Here is a 23,570-nt window from a genome sequence, read left to right as displayed (position 1 = left end):
ATGATGCCCTCGCAAGTCTTTGTCGACGACACATCTTGCCAGGCTAGAGAGGGAGTGGGAGTGCATATAGTTACATACAAGGGCGGAAAACATAACTATGCTAACAAGATTGGCATTCAAAACTACAAACAACGAGGTAGAATACGAGGCATTAGTCTTGAGTCTGATAGTTGCTAGGTCCCTAGGCACCGAGGAAGTAAAAGTATGAGCTGATTCCTAGGTAGTGGTTATCCAAATGTGAGGAGAATTCACGGCAAAGAGCGAGCAGTTGAAAAAGTATCTAATGATGATAGAGGTCAAGCGCACCTACTTCAATTACTTCCAGATTCAGTAAATCTTGAGAGCCAAAAATCACAAGGCAGACAGGCTAACAAGAACGGCATCCGGACAAGAGAGTGCCTCTCTCCTAGAGCTAACAGTGTTCTAGACCGTCGAGGTACCCACCGTAAGTACTGAGGTAATGGAGGTTGAACTAGGACCATCGACGTGGGTACTAAACATTATCAAATATTTGGAAGCCAATGAGGTGCCCGACGATAGGTGGGAAGTCAAGAAGATCAGCAACAAAGCAGCATGATATACCATAGTCGACGGAATCTTGTATCAAATGGGATATTCTACACTCCTTCTGAGGTGCATCTTGTTTGAAGAGGCCTAATACATGTTAGCAGAGATACAAGAGGGAATCTATGGCAGCCATTACGAAGGAAAGGTGTTGGCAGACAAAGTCATGCGAGTGGGGTACTACTGACCGCGTGTCCTTAAGGATGCTGAGGAATATGTGCAGAAGTGTAAAAAGTGCCAAGAATACTCTAAAGTACCCCATTGCCCGCCGAAAGAACTGATATCCATCACCTCGCCCTGAGTAAAGGGAGAGGGAGGTTTGTGATGGTCGTGGTAGACTATTTTACCAAGTGGATAGAAGACAAGGCATTGGCAACAATTGCGGTGCCCATCTTGCCACCGACCCCGTAATGAGTTAACAGGTAGGAAAGGTCAAGGATTGCCTGACCTCTTAAACACCCAAAGGGGCCAGCAGGACACTTAATAGCACGATTGCGTTCATGCACACTCTGCACAACGGAAGCCACCTCCAACCTAAATCCAACTAAATGTTGAGATAGCCAACTGCGAGACAACACCCCAGTGAGGGAGACTAAAGAGGCATGGCCAACGGCATCCCAGCCTCTCTCCCCACGGAGTGGAAGCCCAGTCTCCCCTTAGCACGGCTTATTCTTCTAAGGTTGGGGTTATTCGACTACAAAAAGAAAAAAAAAAGGGGTCAAGCCCATTGGCAAATGACCCATGGTGCAAGTAGAAGAAAATGAAGGAAACTAGCTTATAAAGGAAGCAGCAAAGAGAGGCAAGTATTATGTCCCTATGGACTTCCCTCAACCCTTGTTCTCACAGACTAAGTCAATGTGGTAGTCTGGGCCCCACCGGACCATTAGGCCACCGATGAAAATTAAAGGAAAGACAGTAAAGTAAAATACACAACAAACCATTGAAGAAAAATATTTGTTCATTGATGATTAAAGCCTTTACAAAAGGGAAAGAAAATTGCTACATCTTCACAAATAACTTTACAAGGAAGAAAAGAAAAACATTTAGCTGGTAAGGTCATTCAAGAGCACACTTGGAATCAGGTCCTTCCTTATTAAGGTGCCTTGCTTCAAAACCGTTGGGTCATAAGCAAGAATCTTGAGGTCCAACGACCGCAGATTGCTCATAGGAGTTGTCACGAACCTGGCGGACATGTGACAACTCCTGGTGCAGCTGGAGGAAGGTCAAGCTGACACTATCAAGGAGAAAGCACAAGTCTCAGTTGGTCTCCTCGTGGGTAGCAATCGCTTGATTGGCCTCAGTCTTCTTGACCTCCAATGCCTTTATGCTCTTGGACCACTCTTTCAGAGATTCCTTTTTCTTCTTATTAGACTCCACAGCTTCCTTGAACCTCTACTCGAGCCACTTATGGAATCAAGCAGTAAATTTTATTGTTTGGTTGGCTCCACCTTCTCGACCTCGAGCTTATCCAGCTCCTTTTGTTGGCAATCAAAGGACTCCTAAAGGTTGTCCCTTACCTCCATAGAGAGTGTAGCCTCAAGATGATGCAAGCAGGCCTCCTCCTGGGACCTCACCAGGGCGGCCTTGAGTTGGGCCTTGCATTGGCGAAGACGGAGAATCCTCTTCTACCTTCTCCACCTAACTGAATTCCACCTTGAGAAGCGTGTCCTCCAATTCCTCCATGTGCTCTCTCTCTTCATTGACACAGTGCAGGGTCAACTGCGCCAAAGACCAGAGCGCTTGGTTCTCGCCCTCTACGCCATGCCATGGAAAATCCAGGTTAGATAGGTGGGGAAACATGCTAAGAAAGTTATTAAAAAAAAAAAGTAGGAGAAAAAGAAGTAAGCAAGCAACAAAAGATAGCATATAGTTGATCCCCAAGAAGAGTCCTAGTAGCCTTTGAGCCATCGCATGGAAGAGGTCAAAGTACGCCCCATCGACCGACAGCTAGGGAGCGGCATCACACTTTTCCAAGGAAGGGATCACGATCACAACAACCTCGCCCGTCGTGGCCTTAGGACCCACCTCTAGCTCCACAGGAATTTCCTCAACCTTGGCTTTCATCGGCCGGGGGAGGTAAATGCCGCCGCAAGTTATTTTTGGACAGCAGGGTGCCTGAAAGGACTTCATTTGGGTGGGCCTTCACCCAAGCATGTACAATCTCGATGCGTTCAATGTCTTGGGGTGTCGCCAAGGACTTCACGACTTTGTCGTCCTTCACAACCCCCCAGATGGCCCAGACAAGGCATTCCCACGGGTTGGCTTACCTGATGGAGAACTCTTATCCCTTGTCGGACATGAAGAAGAAGCATCTGTGACACCCTTTCAATTTCTTGTAATGTGGATCCAAATGAGCTAGCGCCTGGACCGAATAGAAATTGCAAGTATTCCTACTCTGCATCAAAAGGTTGTGGGTGAGGAGGACTCACGAGTGGTAAGGTCAGGTCGATCAAACCCAACCTCTTTTAGGGCGCGCCACCAAATGATGCAGTAGTACACCAGGATTCTCCTAACACCATTTGCACCACCAAATGGCACAAATTGCACGATGACATGTGACAAGAGTCGCCTAACACCATCAATGCAGAAGAGACATAACGGACGCAATCAAGTACCTAAATCCAATTGCCTAAGACGTTCCAACAAAATTGGAAGGGGAACTGTCGCACGATGTGTTGGAAGGCGAAAAGACCAAATAGGGGCGACCTACGGCCTGCCGCGTGGAAGGGTCAAGAAGCGAAAATGGTCGCTCGCTCCAAAGGGGAGGATAGCTAGCGGCTGAAAATGCTAGAAGATGTGAAGGCGAAGGCAAAAAGAAATTCTTATCCAACCAATCCAACAGATATTGGTTGACTAACTGTATGGAAGGTTTTTCCCTCAGGCCTAAGGCTCAGAGTGCAAGCCCAGATAGAAGGAGCCTAAGTCGGTTGCACGATCCATCAGCCCATCAAGGGCTCCCGGCCAAGATCGCGCTGGAAGTCTCTAAATGAGGGGATGCGAAGGACACGTCACCCCTGCCTCCCTCTATGACGCCTAGCCTCTTAAGGCCTGTATAGCTAGGATAATAATAAACATATGGAACCCTTGATCCACTGACAAGCAAGTGAGGAGGAAGCTTACGAAGAGCACTTATAAATGAGCAAATGGGACAGAAAGCTATACCGCAATTATTGTGCCACTCGTCACGCCGCATTAAAAGGCTCTGACCAAAGGGACAGTTGAGGTGACATATGCTCCTGGCACAAGGCATGTGCAATTGACCTCCAAGAATCAAGTATAAAAGACAATTCTCAAGTACGAAGAACTCTCTCTAAATTTTTTATTCACCCACACAAAACTCTAAGACAATACTGACTTTGACATCGGAGACTCCCCGACCTTTATTTCGCGGTGTTTTCTTTGAATTTACAGGTCCAAGACTAGGGACCCTAGTTAATGAGAGCCCGGCTCAAAGGTGTGCGAAACATGACGTAACACTAATAATATATTATTCAACTTTTAACTTTCATCTAAACTATCTTACCTCACTATCCAAACCGTACCTTAAGGTTAGTGGAGCTTGATGTTGTTAATGTTATCTGATATTGGTTGCTTGGTATATTGGTTGGTTATAACAACTGGCTTAGGCCATATTTTGTACATACGTATATATTATCTGCATTAATAGTGATTATGCATAACGAGTCAAATCCGAGCGAATAAATATAGATAGTGAAACTCTGTTCATTTACTTTCTACTCGAACTTTAAGATATTCCCGAATTATGTAATTTTATATGAACAATGATAAGTTAATTTACGTCTTTAACGAGCTAGCGGTTGTCAAATAGTGTACGGAATTTTGGGGGTTTTTTTTCTTCATTAAATAATATGACTGTCTTTGTTTGGGTTTGACCTCCTCAATATATTTTGAAAAAGTTAAAAATAAAAAATAAATTACTGTTTGGTCACATAAAATTCTCATCTCAAATATAAAATTCTCATCTCATCATTATAATTTTTTTAAATTTCTATACAAAATATAATAAATAATTTAAACTTTTTTTTAATTTTTTCAAATGTCAATACAATAATAATATTAAAATATAATATTTTAATATTTAATCTTAAAATTCAAAATTCTCATTTAAAAAATCTCATGACCAAGCAAAAATGAATTGTTGAAAATTTTTACTTCTTCTACATTAGTACGTTATATACCATGTGGAGGGTTAGACGATTCTCCTCAAAGCATCTTGAAAAAGTAAAAAAATAAATAAATCTCAATTGTTGAAATTTTTTTCTTTGACACATGAGTAGTACGTTATATACCATGTGGAGGGTTAGAAAATTCTTCTGCCAAACCAAAAAGAAAAGAAAAACATCATTTTAACAACCTATTGCCCTCCAAATGTACAACATATGTTTGATGACTTTGTTTCACTTTCAATTAACTTTACGTGCCCAACTCTATATTTGCCCATTTTTCTAACCTAGTCTTACGTACATATCTAGATAGATTAACCAGCAAACAGTAACGCTCGCAGATTTTCTTAATTCCGGCCATCGTTTTTCTCTTTTCCACACTAATCATTTCAATCCTGTTTGGTTTTCAATTTAGATGACCAATTTAATTTAATTAATTGGGAATATTAGTCGTACTTTGCATGTAATATATATTTAATACGTCATGAGGTGGAGAAAATTAAAAAAGAAGATTAGATATATTTATGGTGTTTATTTTTTATTATTTGGAAATTTCTGAACTGATATTCTATGGTCAAATTAAATAAATCAAAAAGGAAACTTGCAGGAAATGAGTCACGAAAATTACTGTTTGTTTGGACTAATAGTAAGAGATAGAATGATATCATTTCAATTTTCTTTCTTTCTTTCAACGAAGTAAAAGGAACGATTCTTGTGTCTAATTTTTATTATTGACTTAGCTTCTAGCAATATGCATGCATTTTGGAGGCGCACGTTTTCTTTTCTTTTAATTTTAATTCTTGGAATAATTCATCTCATTGTTGCTAAAAATTAATTGGATAAAAATGTAAGTTATCTAGTCAAACAAACACGTCATGTGACTTTTATAATAATATTTGTTCAGAATTTAATGACATCTCAAAAATTCATGATACGGATGAAATTGCTATCCAAAATTTAATATTTATAAAATAAATAATATAAAAATTTGAGCAAATGTTATTCTAAAGTTTTTATACAACAAATTTCTTACCTGGCCTAATTTGATTTGAAAGTTAAATATTATTAAAATTAAATTGAATTTTATAAATTAAATTTTATTATTTTAATTTTAAATTATGTCATGTAATGTAGAAGTTGTAGAATAACTATGTTCCAATTTGTATATGGGATATTTTATATAAATATTAGTCGTCTATAACGGTCAAGTATTCTAGAGAAATAATAATAAAAAAATAAAAAAACATTTTTTATAAAAACATTTTTCATATGGAATGGTCAAAAATATTTTTCAAGGTCAAGGTCCCCAATATATAATGAGTCAAAAAGATGGTTTTTTCCTCAGGTGAGCAGATAGGCGTCGCTAATTGATGTTTTGATTGTTGGGAAGAATCTTAGATACTGTTTGACCACAAATAATTTTTATCTTAAATATAAAATTTTTATTTTATTATTATAATTTTTTTAAATTTTCATATAAAATATAATAAATAATTTAACTTTTTTCCTATTTTTTTAAATCTCAAAATAATAATAATATTAAAATATAATATTTTAATATTTAATCTTAAAACTCAAAATTCTTATCTGAAAAATCTTAGTGGCCAAGCACAACCTGCGGCCTCTATGATTACCGGAAATAGTAATTAATTTTGGTAAAGTTTAATTTATAATATTTAAATTTTTAAGTTATTTTTATAAAACAAATAATGATATATCAGAAGGTATATAATACATGTCGCATCAACTTATAAATAGAATTATTTATTAGACAAAGTTAAGGTCACCGAAAATTACACTTTTCATATTTTTTTGTAAATATTTTTTAAACTCCTTAAAAAATTTAAAATAAATCACCATTCTTGAACAAATATTTTATTTATTGTAAAATATAAAGTAACCTAATTAGTTAATAGATATTGTCCTTAATTATAAGGTTAGATTTGTCAAAAGCTTATGGCTTGATTAATTTTTGTGAAAAATAACTATTTTCTATTAAAATAAGTTTGTTTTGATCGTAAATAATCATTTTCATCTTATATAATTCTTCACAAATGGTCATTTTAATCTTATTGGTCTTTCCAATATTGTGTGATAGGAGGATGGAGTTTTCACCACCAAGAAGTCGGTCGAGCATTGGTCTTTCCAATATTGTGTGATAGGAGGATGGAGTTTTCACCACCAAGAAGTCGGTCATGGTAGTGGCCATATGCGTACCAGTTTCGACAGTTACTAGGTGGGTGATAGCCCCAACAGGCTGTATTGTATCTCCAGAGAAACTCTTTAGTGGTATTAAGGAGGGTCTTAGTTTATTGACGTTTGATACTCATTTTGGCGAACACTTCCCAAAATAGTAAATGTGCAAAGCTTCCATTGTTGATTAGTACCCACCTGGTTGTGTAGTTTGCTTTCATAAGGGTGACCACCAAAGCATCATCGTGTGGATACAGTACTCCTTCCTGGTCCTCCTCCCTAAAAGATATTGTTATCTGGTTATTAAACTTTTGTTGCTTAGAGGCTCTATCTGTCATATATACATCTTCATATTTTACCCTTCGTGCATACGCCTTCCTGCTAGATGTGGACACGCCTCCTCCAGCAAACCCCCTGTTGTTGTCTGAATTTCTCCTATGGGTGCTCTGTCCCTATCGCTTTGGCGACCATCAGCTCGGTGTTGACGACGTTGCTCAGGACTATTGCTCCTCCTAGTACCACGCTTGGATTTTGGGTTTCGAGCGATCTGCGACCATTCGTTCCAATTCTCTCGTTCCTACTTGTTTGATTACTCTCTTCTTCATGGTCATTCAGTCCTTAGTCTAGTGCGACCATGTTTGGTGGTACTTGCAGTAGTGACTGACTGTCTTAAGTTGATGTCGTTTCTTGCTCTCCTTCTCTTCTTCCCGTATGTTTAAATTACTATGAATCAAACTGGGATTGTGGTCTGGCCACCTTTTCTTTCCTCCTTTCTTGCCGACTCACACCAGTTTTTCTGTCAACGTGCCCACTCCTCCATTTGATCTTGTTGTCCTCCTTCCGAGGATCCACCAAAACTTGCAGTGTATCTTCAGCTTTAACAAAATTATCCGCCCTATCCATAAACTCCCTAAGGGTAGAAGGAGTCTTTCTAGCTAACTCTGCCATAAAGGGACTTTGTGGCCATGTCCTACCCAACAGGGCGATAAGGGTAATCTTTTCAACCTGGTCATCTATTGTTAACCTCTCTTTGTTGAAGTGAGCAAGGTAGGTTTTCAAGTTCTCATCTTCTTTTTGTTTTTCTATTAGCAATTAGGTGGTTGGTCGCCGACGCCTTCTACTTGGCATAAACTAGGTTATGAATTGTTTAGCCAACTCTTCAAAACGGTTTGTTGACATTGGCTTGAGGGTCCCGAACCACACTCTTGTTGTTCCCCTTAAGATCAAAGGAAAAGCTCGACATGCAATCTTCCCTAGAAAACTATGGAGCGTGATGTGGGCCTTGAAGTTCTTCAAATGATCTACTAGATTTTTGGACCTATCATACATGTCTATCTGGGGAACCTTAAACTTTGGCAAGAGCGGCATGGCCATAATCTGTTCACTAAATGGCAAGTTGGTTTGGTTTAGCACCTAATAAGATCCCTCCATTCTCATCACCATCTCTTCATACTTTCTTGCCAGTTCTTTCAATTCATCGTACATTTTTTTCTTCTCTGCCCTTTCTATGCTTGACTCTGCATTGCACTGCGGCTCTCCCTCACTTTACTCATTGTGATCGGGTACAGCACCGTTGTGACCAAGTATGGTGGTGTCATTAAATTTAACATTCTTTTGCTGCAAATAGTCGTTTTCTTTCTTTAGGATTTTCATGGCCTCCAATGCCTTCTTTAGCTTTTCCTCAATTGCTACTAGTCATGCTTCCATGGCAGTTGACAATGTATCCATCTCTCGATTTGCTAAGGAACGGGTTACAGTCGGCATGTGAGAACCGCGTTGGTCCGTAACGAGAGACCAAATTCAGATCCCACAGACGGCGCCAATGTTAAAGACGTGATGTGTCCCACTACCACAAATGCAACCGTTCACCTGCAAATGTGAATAAGACTCCAACATGATACGTCTGAAAACACTTCAATGCTTAAGTCAGTAAAGTGTATCACATAAGTAATTTAGAATTCAAAGATGGATCGTCTTTGAGGTTATTTGGTATATATAAAGATTTCCTGTTGAATTAGATCAGCACTATATAAGATTACCATCACATGACGTCTATCTTGTGCAGTATTTATCAACTTAGATAATCTCTAAGTAACCGAAACAATCACGTACATGTATGAAATTTATTTATTCTCAAGTTAGGCGACGTGTAGCGTGTAGATCCCTGTTGAGTATGGACTCTTCAGTTTAAGCTAGTTGGTAGAGAGCTTTTATATTGGATTTAAATACAAAATGCGCCCACCATATATATAAAAGATGAGTAATGCTACATACAGTCACTTTTGCGTACTCCCTGCGCACTCCACTGATATGATTGGCTGGATTAATTTTTTTTTAATATCCAACCAATCATATCACTGGAGTGCATAAAAGAGTGCACAAAAATGACTGCACATAAAATTTTTGATAAAAGATAAATTCGATATTTACATGACTTGCTGGCATGAATAATAATCAAGCTAGATGGCTAGCCAGCTGCCAGGCCACTTCAAAAATAAATAAAAGAATTTATATTAAGCACCCAGCAAGTGGAAATATTGTCTCCTAATATATAGATTGCGATATATCCTCGATCTCTGTCTTCCTCTTTTTGTTTTATATGCACTAAGTTACGAAATACGTAGTTGTTCCAAAAAGTCTGCCACCAACTGTGTATAAAATGTAAATTATTTAGGCGAACAAACAAGTTAAGTGAGTTTTATAATAATATTTATTCAGAATTTAATGATATCTCACCAATTCATGATACGGATAAACGGAGCGGCTACCATGCCTTCTGCATCGTACCGTTGAATGTGTTGTCTAATTAATTATTTTATATTTATTAATTATTTTTTTAATTATTAAGTAAAAAAATACATCTTTATATTTAAAATCACTTCTTTAATTATTAAATAAAAAAAATTTCTTAAATGATACACTTGAATGGTACCGGCGTACCGCCCAAGCAGCACAAGGACTTTTCTCTTTGGATAAAATTCTTTTTCGAATTTTAAGATTTATATAAAATAACCCATATAAAAATTTGAGCAATGTTATTCTAAAATTTTTGTACAACACACTTATTATATTATGAACTAATTTAATTTAAAAGATAAATTTTAAAAATAAAATTTTACAAATCAAATATTATTATTTTAATTTTAAATTATGTCATTTAATATAGAAATTTTAGAATAACAGTGTTCAAATTTGTATATAGGCTATTTCATATAAAATATTGGATAAAATTTTTAAATTATTTTCGATTTTGAGTCCATGACTCCATGGAACAATACCCAAGACACCATGTGCAAATTAGTTTTCTTAGGCCGGGTTTGGATGGCCAATCTGTACTGTATATTAATTTTTTCTATCTAAACACATTATATTTTATTTTTAAATTTTAAAAATATTTCCTTAAATAAACAGTAATGAAGAGTATATAAATAGTAAAAATATGACATAAACAGTATATGAACAATATATAAACATTATACTGTACAATCTGACATGAACAGTAAATAATTCGGCTATCCTTATTAAATAATGAGATCCATATCTTTTTTAAATTTTAAAAATAAAAAAAATTATTACATCTCATCTTATTATTTAAATATATATTTTTTTATAAATTATTTTATCCCGATTCAAAAATTTTATTATTATTTAATTTTGAGTGCATGAAACAATACCCAAGACACCATGTGCATGTTAGTCGTCTTAAACGGCCAAGTATTCTCGAGATTAAAAAAGACATTTTTCATATGGAATGGTCAAAAAATGTTACCCAAGGTCAAGGTCCCCAATATAATGAGTCAAAAAGGTCGCTTTTTGCTGAGGCTAGTAGCTAGCCGTCGCTAATGGAGGTTTGATTGATGGTAAAAATAACCAGCCTCCATTATTACCGGAAGAAAAAATTTAGTTGTAAAAATAATTGTGTATTAATTTATATATTAATTTAATATAATTAATTAAAAAATAAATTTTATTAAAAATAATATTAATTTAAATTTTAAATATGAATGTATCAGTATTGATATGTAAATTAGTATACGATTTTATTTATATATAGTAAAATTCTTATAAAAAATAGTAATTAATTTTGGTAAAGTTTAATTAATAATATTTTAAAATTTAAAGTTATTTTTATAAATCAAATAATGATATATCAGAAGGTATATCTTTCGCACAACTTATAAATAGAATTATTTATCGAACAATGTTAGGGTCATCGAAAATTACACTTTTCTTATTATTTGTAAATATTTATTAAACTCTTTTAAACATTTAAAATAAATTACAAACTTATTAAAAAATGTTTCTTTAACAATTAAATAAATAAAAATAACATATCCATCGGTCACTTTTGGGAACACCATTCTCGGCGGTCCAACTATTTTATTTATTTATTTATTTTAAAATATAAAGTAACCTAATTAATTTATATATATTGTCCTTAATTATAAAGCTCTATTTTACATTTCTTTTCGTAAAAATGCTTTTTGTTTTGTAACCAAAGCAGTCACGTCGTCCACGTTGCTGTGATGGAGATATTTGCTCGATTGGTCTAATATTAGGGACTGGAAAATGATTTATACATGACATTTTTTACAATATATTTCATAATAATATATTAAATAAGAGATATTTTTATAAAACACCTTATAAAGGAGTATTATTTTATAAAAATATCCTCATCTTATAAAATTATTATACAAATATGTTGTGTGTATCATTTCTCTTTTTTATTTATTTTTTAAAAGTTTTTAATAAATTAAAAAATTTTAAAAATAAATTAAAAATATTAGAAATTCATTTAAAAAATATTTACTTAACTATTATATAAAAAAATAAAAAATAAAAAAAGGAATCGGTAGACCACCAACTGTGGACAAAGCAATTTCCTTAATTCCCAATAACTCAAAATCGATGAACAACTCTATGAGCGATTCTTTCCTATGTGCTGTAAGAGCGACTTTTTCTCCATATTATTCGCTTCCTCTTTTTCATTTTCAAACTCACCCTTAATTTTTTTTTTAAATTGACGTAATTAACTTGATGCAATATATTGAATTATAAAATTATTTTTATTATAAAATAAATTTAACATATTATATAAAATCACGTCAATTTATAAATTTATTTTTATAAAATTATAATCTTAATTAGATGCGGTGCTAGCTAGCTAGTTCAAAATAAAACTTAATTTATAATTATAGTTATTGAATTTAGAGTATCATACTGAAGTAGAAGATATATATATATATATATATATATATATATATATATATTAGACTTGCTGGCATGAATAATAATCAAGCCAGATAGCCAGCCAGGCCACTTCAAAAATAAGTAAAAGAATTATCAAACACCCAGAAAGTGGCAATATTGTCTCTTATAGATTGCGTCTTCAAAAATAAAAAAAAGAATTACCCAGAAAGTGGCAAATGGCAATATTGTCTCTTATAGATTGCGTCTTCAAAAATAAAAAAAAGAATTACCCAGAAAGTGGCAAATGGCAATATTGTCTCTTATAGATTGCGTCGTTGCGATATACTCTCTCTCTCTCTCTCTCTATTTTTTATATGCACGATTAAGAAATATGTAGTTGTTCCAGAAAGACTGCTACCAACTGTGGATTAATTTCCATATTCTTGACGTAATAATGAACCCAAAAGTCTTGAACCCAGTATACTCGTGCATGAACCAAAGACCATTATAAGTAGCTCGGCCCTCTTCTTCACTCTCCACCGAATTCATCTTCATCTACTCGGCCTGCAATTCCACTGTTGCTTGCCATATTCGTGATATATTAACCGTAAAAGGAGTACAGAAAAAATCCATTTTCCTGGAAATCAACCCTATCTCTCTGCTATATATCAATTAGTCCTAAAAAATCACAGCATTCGTGCGTTACTTAGTACTGATCGATCACTTTCTTTCACTTCCAGATAACCCTATCGGCCTCCTACGTCCTTTAATTCTGCCCTCATCGATTCAGCAGCTAGCCATCCATGAACACTTTGCCGATTCCGTCAACTTTCTCACTCCTTTTCGTTCTGGTTTCCATCATGTTTCGTTTCCGTAAGCAGTTTTACAAACTAAATCGTTTGTCCATCGTTTGGGAAAATGTCGTCTTGGTGGCTTCACGTCTTACAACGTTGCTCGATCTCCTGCTTTATCATTCCTTCTCCAAGGGGTACCGGTATGAGCATGATCACCATGACATGCCACATAGCAGCTGCGACCAAGAACGTCGTCCAACGAGCGGCTTTTACGAGTGGAAGCCGGCCGCCGGGGCTGATGAGGAAGATCAAGTAGAATGTGCGGTGTGTCTGTGCAAGATTGAGGAAGGCGAAGAGATTAGAGAGTTGAGATGTGACCATATTTTTCATAGAGTTTGCTTAGACAGATGGCTTGGATACAATCGCGCAACCTGTCCCCTTTGTCGTGATTCTCTGTTCATGCGCAGGAATGTCACTGAAGTTGGAGTGGAATTGCTGCATTTCAAATATTGTTGTCTCAACTCTCGTGACCGGCGCCAGACATGGTGGCTGCGCTGAATCTATATATATATATATATATATATATGAGAACATATATAGCAAATGAATGAAGTCCCTGTAATGCTAAGTACTTTCATTTCATCCAACATACCTACCTATAACATCTTCTAGTTTATTTTTTTTAAATAACATTTCTAGTTAGTTATTATATATATTTACACTAATGTGTTTTTTTTTTTTTTTTTTGCTTATATATATATATATATATATATATATATGTTAATGTTATATAATTCGTCGGGCTTGCATGTGTGGTTTTGATAAACAGCTAGCATGCACGAGCTAGTTGATCTATTTATACTAGTTAATATCATGATTCGTAAATTATATATATCCACAGCAATTGGATCAATTGTATTAAGAATATAATACAGATAATTAAATTTACATCTTCTCATTATCTTAAATTTTTGGAACAAATGATGGTTTTATAAATTGCAATATTGGCTCTATCTTAAATAGTTAATGCATGGCTGCATCTTTTAAAACTGTGACCAATATGCATGGCAAAAACATAAGAATTAATGATAGTTATATATAAATATATATATATCAAACAATATTGGTTCGTTAAAACAAATTTGAACGTGGAGATCATTTGTTCTCCGATTTAAAGATTGATTAATTCTCGGAAATATCTAATGTTGGGGGGGAAGGTTTTCTAGTAGAAACCCTTCATGATCATGTGAAGGATCCAATTAAGACTAATATTGACTTATGTCAGTAGAAGTATACGTACGTACGTGTCTCATTTGGGTATGATCAATTAATTCTGTATTCCAGATCAATCTTTTGAAATAGCACTGACGTCGTCGTTGTTGGGGTCTATGGGTGGTGTTATGTGTTTCCACGAGTCTCTAATATGTCTGCAACTTTGGTCAGACAAGACTTTTAGTACTCCGTCCTCTTCCATCTAATTGTCTAATTCACGTGCGCTCTCTTTGATTCTTCGCCTACAAAGACAAAAATATCGTTGCACACTTTCTATTACCATGCTGCATTAACGTGATTAATTAATTACAGAACTTTGAATTCAATTCCAAATTAGGGGCCGGGACAGTAACATTATTATTCCAAATTAAGATGATAAGGACATTGACATAAGTCATCAAGGTAATTAATTTTGTTTTTAAGACAAGAAATGATATAATTTGCAGATGTACGGTACTGTACAAATCTAGCAATTATTTTTATATAAGTTCCATATTAACTCTCTTTTTTCAAATGAATGTGCGAAACCTATACATTAATCTAATGTTGTATCTAATATTACTTCTCTGGTATTAAGATAATTGAACGTAAGGAGCTAGAAAGAAAAATTCTAGTTAACTATTCATTTTAGAGAAATGTTTTAATCACAAGAGATTTCATAAAATTAAATTGACAAACTCATATAGTTTGATAAGCTATGTTAAATTTTAAAATTATTTTTTATAATAAAATATATCTAACGTATCATATAAAATTATATCAATTTGTCGATTTATTTTGATGACATCTATTTATAATTGTATTCCTTGTCTCGCTTTTAACTATTTAATACTAGACATATGTGGAGTGAGTTGGTTGCGGGTGTGCGTGGGCCTAGGGGCGTAACCAGAAAATTTGGTTTGCGGGGTAAGTTAAAAAAAATAAAAAATTATTGGGGGTCAAATACTAAATAATTTACTTTATAAAAACACATTTAAAATTTTAATTTTCATCATATTTTGAAAATTTTGGTCAATTTTAAAATTTTAGTGGTTCCGCCCCTGTGTGGGCCTGACACGTAGACTGACATGGACCGCAAATTTGTTGAATTTTTTTTCCAATGGTTATTTGATAAGATCATGACTTTGATTTAAATCCGGACCCTAGATTATCCTATGAATTTTAGAATAATCTAGCCTGTGATTTATGAGCTTAAGGTTACATTTAGTTTTACAGATGGTTTCAACTTATATCATCACATCACATCTAATCTCATCTCAACATCTAAAATACTATTCAAATACAAACATTTTTTATTTTTTAATTTTGAACTTTTCAATATTTTCATCTAATCATTAGAACTTTTCCAACCTTCTAAATAAAATACAATAAATAATTTAACTTTTTCAAATCACAAAACAAAAATTATATTATAACAATATTTTAATTTTATAATATTTTTCTTCAACTTTTTCTTTCTCATTTTCCAAAACCTTATAAAATTTCTTAATTTAAATAATTTCACTACTATTCACAAATTTCTAATCTTATCTCATCTGATTTGTATAACCAAATAAGGCCTAATTCTCTAGGCATGGCAATTAACTAGTGTGTTTTGTTACACTTGTGTGAGAGAGAGGGAGAGGGATATGTTGTTGTTCAAATATTTTGTTTAGGAGAAGCAAAAATAAATTTCATAAAAATAATCTTATAAATTGATTACAAGTGACACTTTATATCTATTTTACAATAAAAATTATTTGACAATTTGACGTACCTATCATATGAAGTTGCGTCAAATTTTAAATTTACATTTATAAAATCCATTTATAGTTAAAACTTAAAACATGTCTCTTTATTTACCGGTCTAATTAATTAATAACCTTCGTGATTCTAAAGAATTACTCAATTCATTAAATGAAAGAAATTCTACGCAACTAAGCTAATATGTCTTTGGGTATTACGTTATAAATAGAACTTTTGAAAGAATTTCAGTTTTAGCATTTTCAATTTTTAATCACTAAGATTTTCATTACCACAACTTAATCAAATAAAAAGTAGCAATGCAATTAAATATACCATTTTCATTTTTTTTAATAAAATTAAAAATTTAATTGGGTGCACAACTTGTAGTTCGCCATCTTCATGGTCTTGAAATGCTCAAGCAAATTTAAGCAGAAACATAAAATCCAGTTTTAATCTGTATCAACAGAGGGAACCGACTATATCCTAATAAATCTGACAAATTACTCTCACTACAACAAATTTGATATTTTGTGATGGACGAAACCATCATAAAAAATTGGCAAACTATCACAGAAAAGTTTTGGTGGCGTTTTGGAAACCGACGCCAAAAATGCGTCATAGAATGTATTTTATGATAGTTTACTATACCAAAAAAAAAAAAAATTGTGACGATTGAAAATCAGCCAAGTTAGATGCAACATTCGAACGTAAAATAAGTATTTTGTTTTTTTGTGTGTATGAAAGTCAAATTCCATCACGGAAAGTAAGTTCAAACGTTTACTCAACCGATTAGCATTCAAACGATAAATATCTAACATTCGATATTTTTCATTCAAACGTTTTATTTTTAAGTTTGAATGTGCACACATTCAAACGTTTGAATGTTTCATTCGCACAGTATTAAGAATTATTACAACGTAACAAACTAAAATCTTAGATGATTAATATATAATTTCAAACATTAAAAAACGTCGTTCGATCGTAACAAAATTAGTTCAAATATTGCTTGGATATTTTTGTTCGAACGTAATAGTTTTCATTTGAATGTATTTATCACACGTCTGTGTAATTATATTCGAACGTTAATTCGAACATAAAGCTATGTTCAAACGTTCTTTGTTTACATTCGAATATACCGCTTAAAACTAATAATTTCATAAAATTAATTATCATATAAATTGTATTATATTACAGCACAAATAGTATCATATGATTTGCAAATTATATCCACAACAATTGCATCACTTAGGTTAAGAATATAATATAAATAATTAAATTTATATTTTTTTATCAGTTTAAAATTTTGTAATAAGTAGTAATTTCACAAGATATTTATAGCAGAGTTCATTAATTCAGATGCCAAATAATTAAATCTATCTCTTTTTATCGGTTTAAATTTATTAGATAAGTAGTGATTTTACAAATCGCAATAGCTCGATCTTAAATACTTAAGGGTATCCATGTATGCATGCATCTACGTGTCAGCATTCAATCGTCTAATCAATTAACTGATCTTGAACATGGGAAGGATGGAAGACTGATACTAACTTATGTCGACAGAAGTGTACGTACGTGTTTAAGTTGGGTATCGATTAATTATGAAATCCACGTGCATATATATCTTTTGAAATATTAAGGACGTTGTGGGGGGTGGGGCCTATAGGTGATGTTATTTGTTACTACGAGTCTCTATTTATATGTCACCAACTTTCATCAGACAAGAATTTTACGTTTTACCTCGTCCACTTCTTTCTCGTCCAATTCACGTGCTCTTTGATTCTTCTTCTACAAAAACAAAAATATCGTTGCAGACTGATTCCCGTAATTAATTAATTTAAAGGAACTTTGAATTCAACTCGATCGATAGCGGACAGAAACGTGCTTATCATTCCGAATATCACGACGTTGATCAACAGTCCCCAACGTAGTTTTCTTCGGTTTTAAGATAAGAAATTATATTTAGAGATCTAAGAACATTTATATTGATTTAGGCATATGCATATGTAAAATCATATCTTTTAGAGATCTAATTTGTCATACAAGCAAAATTTTTACATTAACTTATGCAAATTTGAGACAAAATAATAATAAAATATTATCATTTTATTTTTTATTTTTTACTTTTTTTTTTAATAGGGTTTGATCTTCAAATATGTAAAATATTTAAGTAAAATATTTTTTGGGGAGTGAATGAGTAAAATATGTAATAAAATATTTAAAGGTAAAATATGTAGAAAGAGAGTGGGAGGAGAGAAAAAGAATGAATAAAATATGTTTTGGAGAGTGAATAGTAGATCTTTAAACATGTAAAGGTACTGTTCATAGCCATGCAAATATTTAAAGATGCATAATCTAATGTAGATGAATTTAGACTCATATTATATAAATATGACTTTGCATATGCATATGCATAGACCAATGTGAATGCTCGGGACTTTTTTGCAAATCACCTAAATTATTTTTTAAAAAGAGTGATTTAATTTAGAACTTCTATAAAAATAATAATTTTTTAATATTATAACCCACTTTTTCTAAAATGAATACCCAAAACTTATACATTAATATAAGAATGTGTCTAATATTACTACTTTGATCTTAAGATAATCGAACTCTAAGGAGAAAAAGACAGACTTGAGTTAACTATTCATTTTAGAGAAATATTTTAACAAAAAGAGATTTTATAAAATTAAATTAACAAATTCATATAATTTAATGTGATACGTTAAATTATAAAATTATTTTTATCGTAAAATAAATCTCATATATTGTATGAAACTATGTCAATTTATTGATTCACTTTTATAACATCTATTTGTATTTGTGATTGTATTACTTTGTCTCGCTTTTTAACTCTTTAATACTAGAGATCAGTGGAGTGAGTTGCTTGTGGGTGTGTGCGGGCGTGACACGTAGAGTCACATTGACGGCAAATTTGTTGAATTTTTTGTTTTTCCAAAGATTATTCGGTAAGATCATGACTTTGATTTAAATCCATTCATACAATCCTAGATTATCCTATGAATTTTAGAATAATCTAGTTTGTGATTTATGAGCTTAAGGCCATGTTTGATTTCACAAATAGTTTTAACCTATATCATCAGATCACATCTCATTTTAATTCACTGTAATAAATTTTAATTGTAAAATACTTGTAGAAAAAAATTGGTGATATAAATTATTTTTCTTCATTAAAAGCCAAACTCATGGGAAATGTACTCATATTTCCACAAGATTAGTTGAAGGGAAAAAGAATCTTCCACCTTGGAAAATATGATGACCTTTGGAAGTAAATTGTGGAAAAAAAGACCTTTGGAAGTAAATCGTGGAAAAAAAGTATCTACGAAGAACTCTTATCGCAGGAAATAATCACTTCCGACAAATAAAAAGCCATTGGTAGGAGTTACATTCAAGGCAAATGCAAAAACATTTTGGAAAGAAAAATTTTAAAGCCAAAAAGAATCATAAGAAATGATCTAATATTAGCTTAAAAATAAATACCTTGGCCTTATTAGCTGTACAATCTACAATAACATATTCATTCTCAATGTAGAGCTTAAAGAGTAGAATAACAAATTGTTGCAATTGTATTTAAACAGAATATTTGGCAAAGGAAACTTGAAATCTTACCGTGAACATAGATGCAATTGTATTCTTTTCTGCAAGATCATTTTGAGCTTCCACTAACTTCATTACTTGATGATATATACTTTCATTCTCATGGTCATACATTTAGTAATAAAATTTTTGTTAAAACTCTCAAAATGTGTACTCCAAGTACATGGGCTGAATGCAAGAAAATACCTATCTAGAAAAAAGAAAGCATCCCTCAAAACATGTAAGTTCAGCCCACTAAAGCCTATTGCAGTAGTCCAAAGGAGTAGAGCATTGGAAAGGAAAGTCTGGAGCACCTCCATAGTCTGTTCAAGGTCCTCTAGCATGTTGTTCTCATTGTCCCGATCCAACACATTGTGTATCTCAAGGGCACTTGTGCCGAGAAGCTCTGTGCTTACAACTCGTAGGCTCAAGATTTTTCGAAGTTCTGGTATTACATCATTAATATCTATAACTTTCCATGAAAAGATTTTTTATACATTTTCTCATCCGTTGTTATTTAGCAAACTGGTGATAAAGGTAGGCTATCTCAGATTCTGATATACACCACAATAATAACTGAAGAAAAAAATGAAAATCAAGATAAACTATTTTAATCCCAACACGTCAAGACAATCCATTTCAATCCAAACTTCATGCATTCATAACAACACCTCAATACAATCAATTAGGAAGCATAATCCAAAAACCAAGCATAATCATACAATTACAAACCACTTTTATACTCGATCATCAAATACAAATAAATTTAAAGATTAACTATTAGATCTGTCCAATGAATACCACATACATCAAGATAAACACTCTATTCATTTGTCACTTGAGCCCAACCTAAATCCATCTCACAATCCATCGTTCATGCAAAGCACACCTAACATAATCAAATCTGTCCAATTCTTTCAAGAGTTTGCTTATAAAATTCTTATGCTACATAGTAGAACTTATGCACCTCCAAAATACTACCATCTTGCAACTATAAATCATACATACTCCACACAAACATAAACTGCAAGAAAACCAATTTAAACATAATCTGTCCAACCACTTAGACCAACACACAGCTAACCTTTCTAGCTTCATACGCACACCACCAACAATCTAATCAACATATCACTTCAACATCTAGTATCAATTTACATTGTTCTACTCCACGCTTCCATATACATGACTCAATTTATACTACATACTACTAACATACTTGCTACCCATGTGCGTCAACCCAACACAACTACAATCTACAAAGATTAATATGCTTCATTGACGACTCCACAAAATCTCAACCTACATATTTACTACATTCAATCATTAAGCCTATTAACAATAAATAAAACACACATATTCAGTTCATCATCCATTTAAACTCAATATATGCAAACAAACACAAAAAACACATACTAAATCCATAGTCCATTTAAACTCCACATAAAACAAACCAACACAACCCCCATACTTCACAATCTCCACGCTTCACTTACAATTCCATTACAATCCCAACCAAACCTCACTTCACACGGCACATCTAACTACATAGTCTATCCCGACACTACACATGGCATTCGTCCACTTCACCACTACATAATCATCCCATCACTTCACACAACCCAATCACAAACTTCACATTTAATTCCATCACTTCACAACATATAACCCCATCACAAATCACCCACACTTCTTCTCAATCTATCACAACCAACACATTCAATACATACATTAAATTTGTCCATATATTCAAACATAAAACCAAATACCAAGTTCACATAACATAAATCTGAAAAGATCTTGGAGTCCATACGCATACTCAATTTATAAATTTATAAAACTTAATAACATGCTTGCTACCCATCTACATCAATCTAACACAATTAAAAATTTCAAAATTTTAATGAACTTCATTCATGGCTCCATACAATCCCCAACCTTTACATCACTTTTCTTGGTTCATTGAAACCAACACATTCAATGTATAAATCTGATCATATCATTTGTACACCAACCCCAAACACAATCATAAAGATTTATAAGTTTCATTCATGGCTCAAATCAACTCCAACACAGTATAACACAACTTGCCTATGTCCAAGCATTCAAATACGAGATCATTTAATCAAGCATGCTTATTAATCTAAAAGATAGGGAAATAGAGGTTATACCAAAACTTTATGGGCTTGAGACAAGAAAAACTACTGCCTACTAGTCCACGTTATTTCAAGGCAGAGTAGGTGGTGCTCTGTTCTGTTTTCAGATTACTAAAATAGGGGACTGTGAGGTGGCGTATGGAGGAGTTTGGTGGTGGGGAGGTGACTGGCAATGAGGCTCTGTTGGTGGTTGTTGGGCTTGTTGTGCATAGTGAAGAGAGAGAGAGAGAGAGAGGCGTTGGGGGATTTTGGGCTGCTGTTCAGGGTGGTTGGTGGCTTAGCTTCCATTGTCCATGGCTAAGACGAAGAGAAGCAGTGAGGTAGAAAAGGGAGATCTAGAGAAAGAGAGGGGTTCAAGAAGAAGGAAGAGGCGTCGCAGGTTGGCTTGCCGATTTACTGTGCTTGGAGGAGTGAGGCAACGTGTTCATAGCTGCTGGTGGTGGCAAGTCCGTAGGGGCGAAAGAAATTGAAGAGGTAAAGGAAGGCAGCACTGGGAGGGAGATACCGAGAGAGAGACAGGCGACGATTGAGGTGCCAAGATAGGGAAGAGAGGTAGTCTGTTGGGAATTTGGACCTCCAAATTCACCCCCCCTAGGATCTACCCTTTGCAGGAATAACAAGAAAAATAGAGAAATAATAACAACACAAGAAATTTACGTGGAAACTTCAAAACAGGAGAAAAACCACCAGACCCAGATAAGAAAATTCACTATGTGAAAAATTGTTACAATCACACAATTTTTCTCCTCACCACACCTACAAAGCTACCCCACTAGTAAAATTTTAACTTTACACCTCTTTCCCTTTTACAAAAGGTTAATAGAGGAATTTAACTAAATTTAAAAGTTACTAGATAAGCTTTCAACTGGTGCACTTAAACTAAGAGGCTAAGCCTCTTATTTATAACCCATGACATATGCTCCTTCATTTAACCCAACAGGTGGAATAAAAGTTGCAATTAGTCAACATAGTCGCCATCAAGGTGCGGCGGTGGAGGTGGCATTGTCGACTGTGGTGTTGCTGGCTTGGTCGGGGGGGTTTCATGGGAGGGGAGATGACGTAGGTAGGGAGGAGGGAAGAAAGAGAAGAAAGAATAGAGAGAGTATCGAACCAAGGAAGAAAAAAATAAAAATAAAAAAGGGAAAAAAATATGAGGATTAATCTTTAAAACTATTTGCGGAGGTTCATTATCGCCGCAAAATCTAATAATTCCTCACCTTAAACACAAAGTCAATGTTCAAGCATTTAGCCATATGATTGGACGCTGACTTCTTAACTCAAATTCTTATTGAATAATTTCCGAACTCTTAAAACTCAATTTTTATACTATTAACTTATCTAAAACACTTCATAACAACTTTTAGATAAAATTAAAATGCTATAAATAAATTTAAAATATTTTACATTCATCCAAATTACAAAATTAAAAATAAAATAAAATTTATAATTTTAATCACCTAGTCCTAACCAAACTCTTGCATCTACAAATGCAGATTTTGTTGCATCTTCAAGCAATTTAAATGGTGACGCCATGTGAATGGTTTTCTACTTCTCAGATTCCACCCAATTTCTCCCTGAATGATATCAAAAACTAAAACTCACTCAAGAATCTCTTGTTCGGTCCACAAAGGAAACAATATTTTATAATACCCATTATCTGGAATGAGCTTCAGAAGCCCAGCTTCTCCATCTTGCTATCCCATCAGGTACATATGCTCCCCTTTCCTTAAGTCAAAGACCATATCCTCAATTAAAATCTTGGGCGATTGTGCGCTTTTTGTCTCTGACTCTATCCATATTCCTTACAGCCTCTCTTTGCCTACATGCATTGTGTCATTTCTCCTGCCCCTGCCTGCAACCTCAAGCTCTCACCTTTTCTTTTGGTGAATGGTTGGAAA

General features: G+C 33.9%; 1 protein-coding gene across 1 annotated transcript; it reads left to right on the top strand.

The window, feature by feature from the left end:
- On the top strand, positions 1 to 13,881 carry LOC122312738. Its single transcript, XM_043127402.1, has 5 exons — positions 1 to 136; positions 221 to 436; positions 5,040 to 5,076; positions 8,637 to 8,691; positions 12,932 to 13,881. The coding sequence occupies exons 1-5, from the start codon at positions 1 to 3 to the stop codon at positions 13,484 to 13,486; spliced, it is 999 nt and encodes a 332-aa protein (XP_042983336.1). The 3' UTR covers positions 13,487 to 13,881.
- The last annotated feature ends 9,689 nt before the right edge of the window (positions 13,882 to 23,570 follow it).

Source organism: Carya illinoinensis, chromosome 6 (assembly GCF_018687715.1).
Source record: "Carya illinoinensis cultivar Pawnee chromosome 6, C.illinoinensisPawnee_v1, whole genome shotgun sequence".
Lineage (NCBI taxonomy): Eukaryota > Viridiplantae > Streptophyta > Magnoliopsida > Fagales > Juglandaceae > Carya > Carya illinoinensis.
The sequence above is the reverse complement of the archived record's forward strand: the minus strand, read 5'-3'. Positions and strand labels throughout refer to the sequence as shown.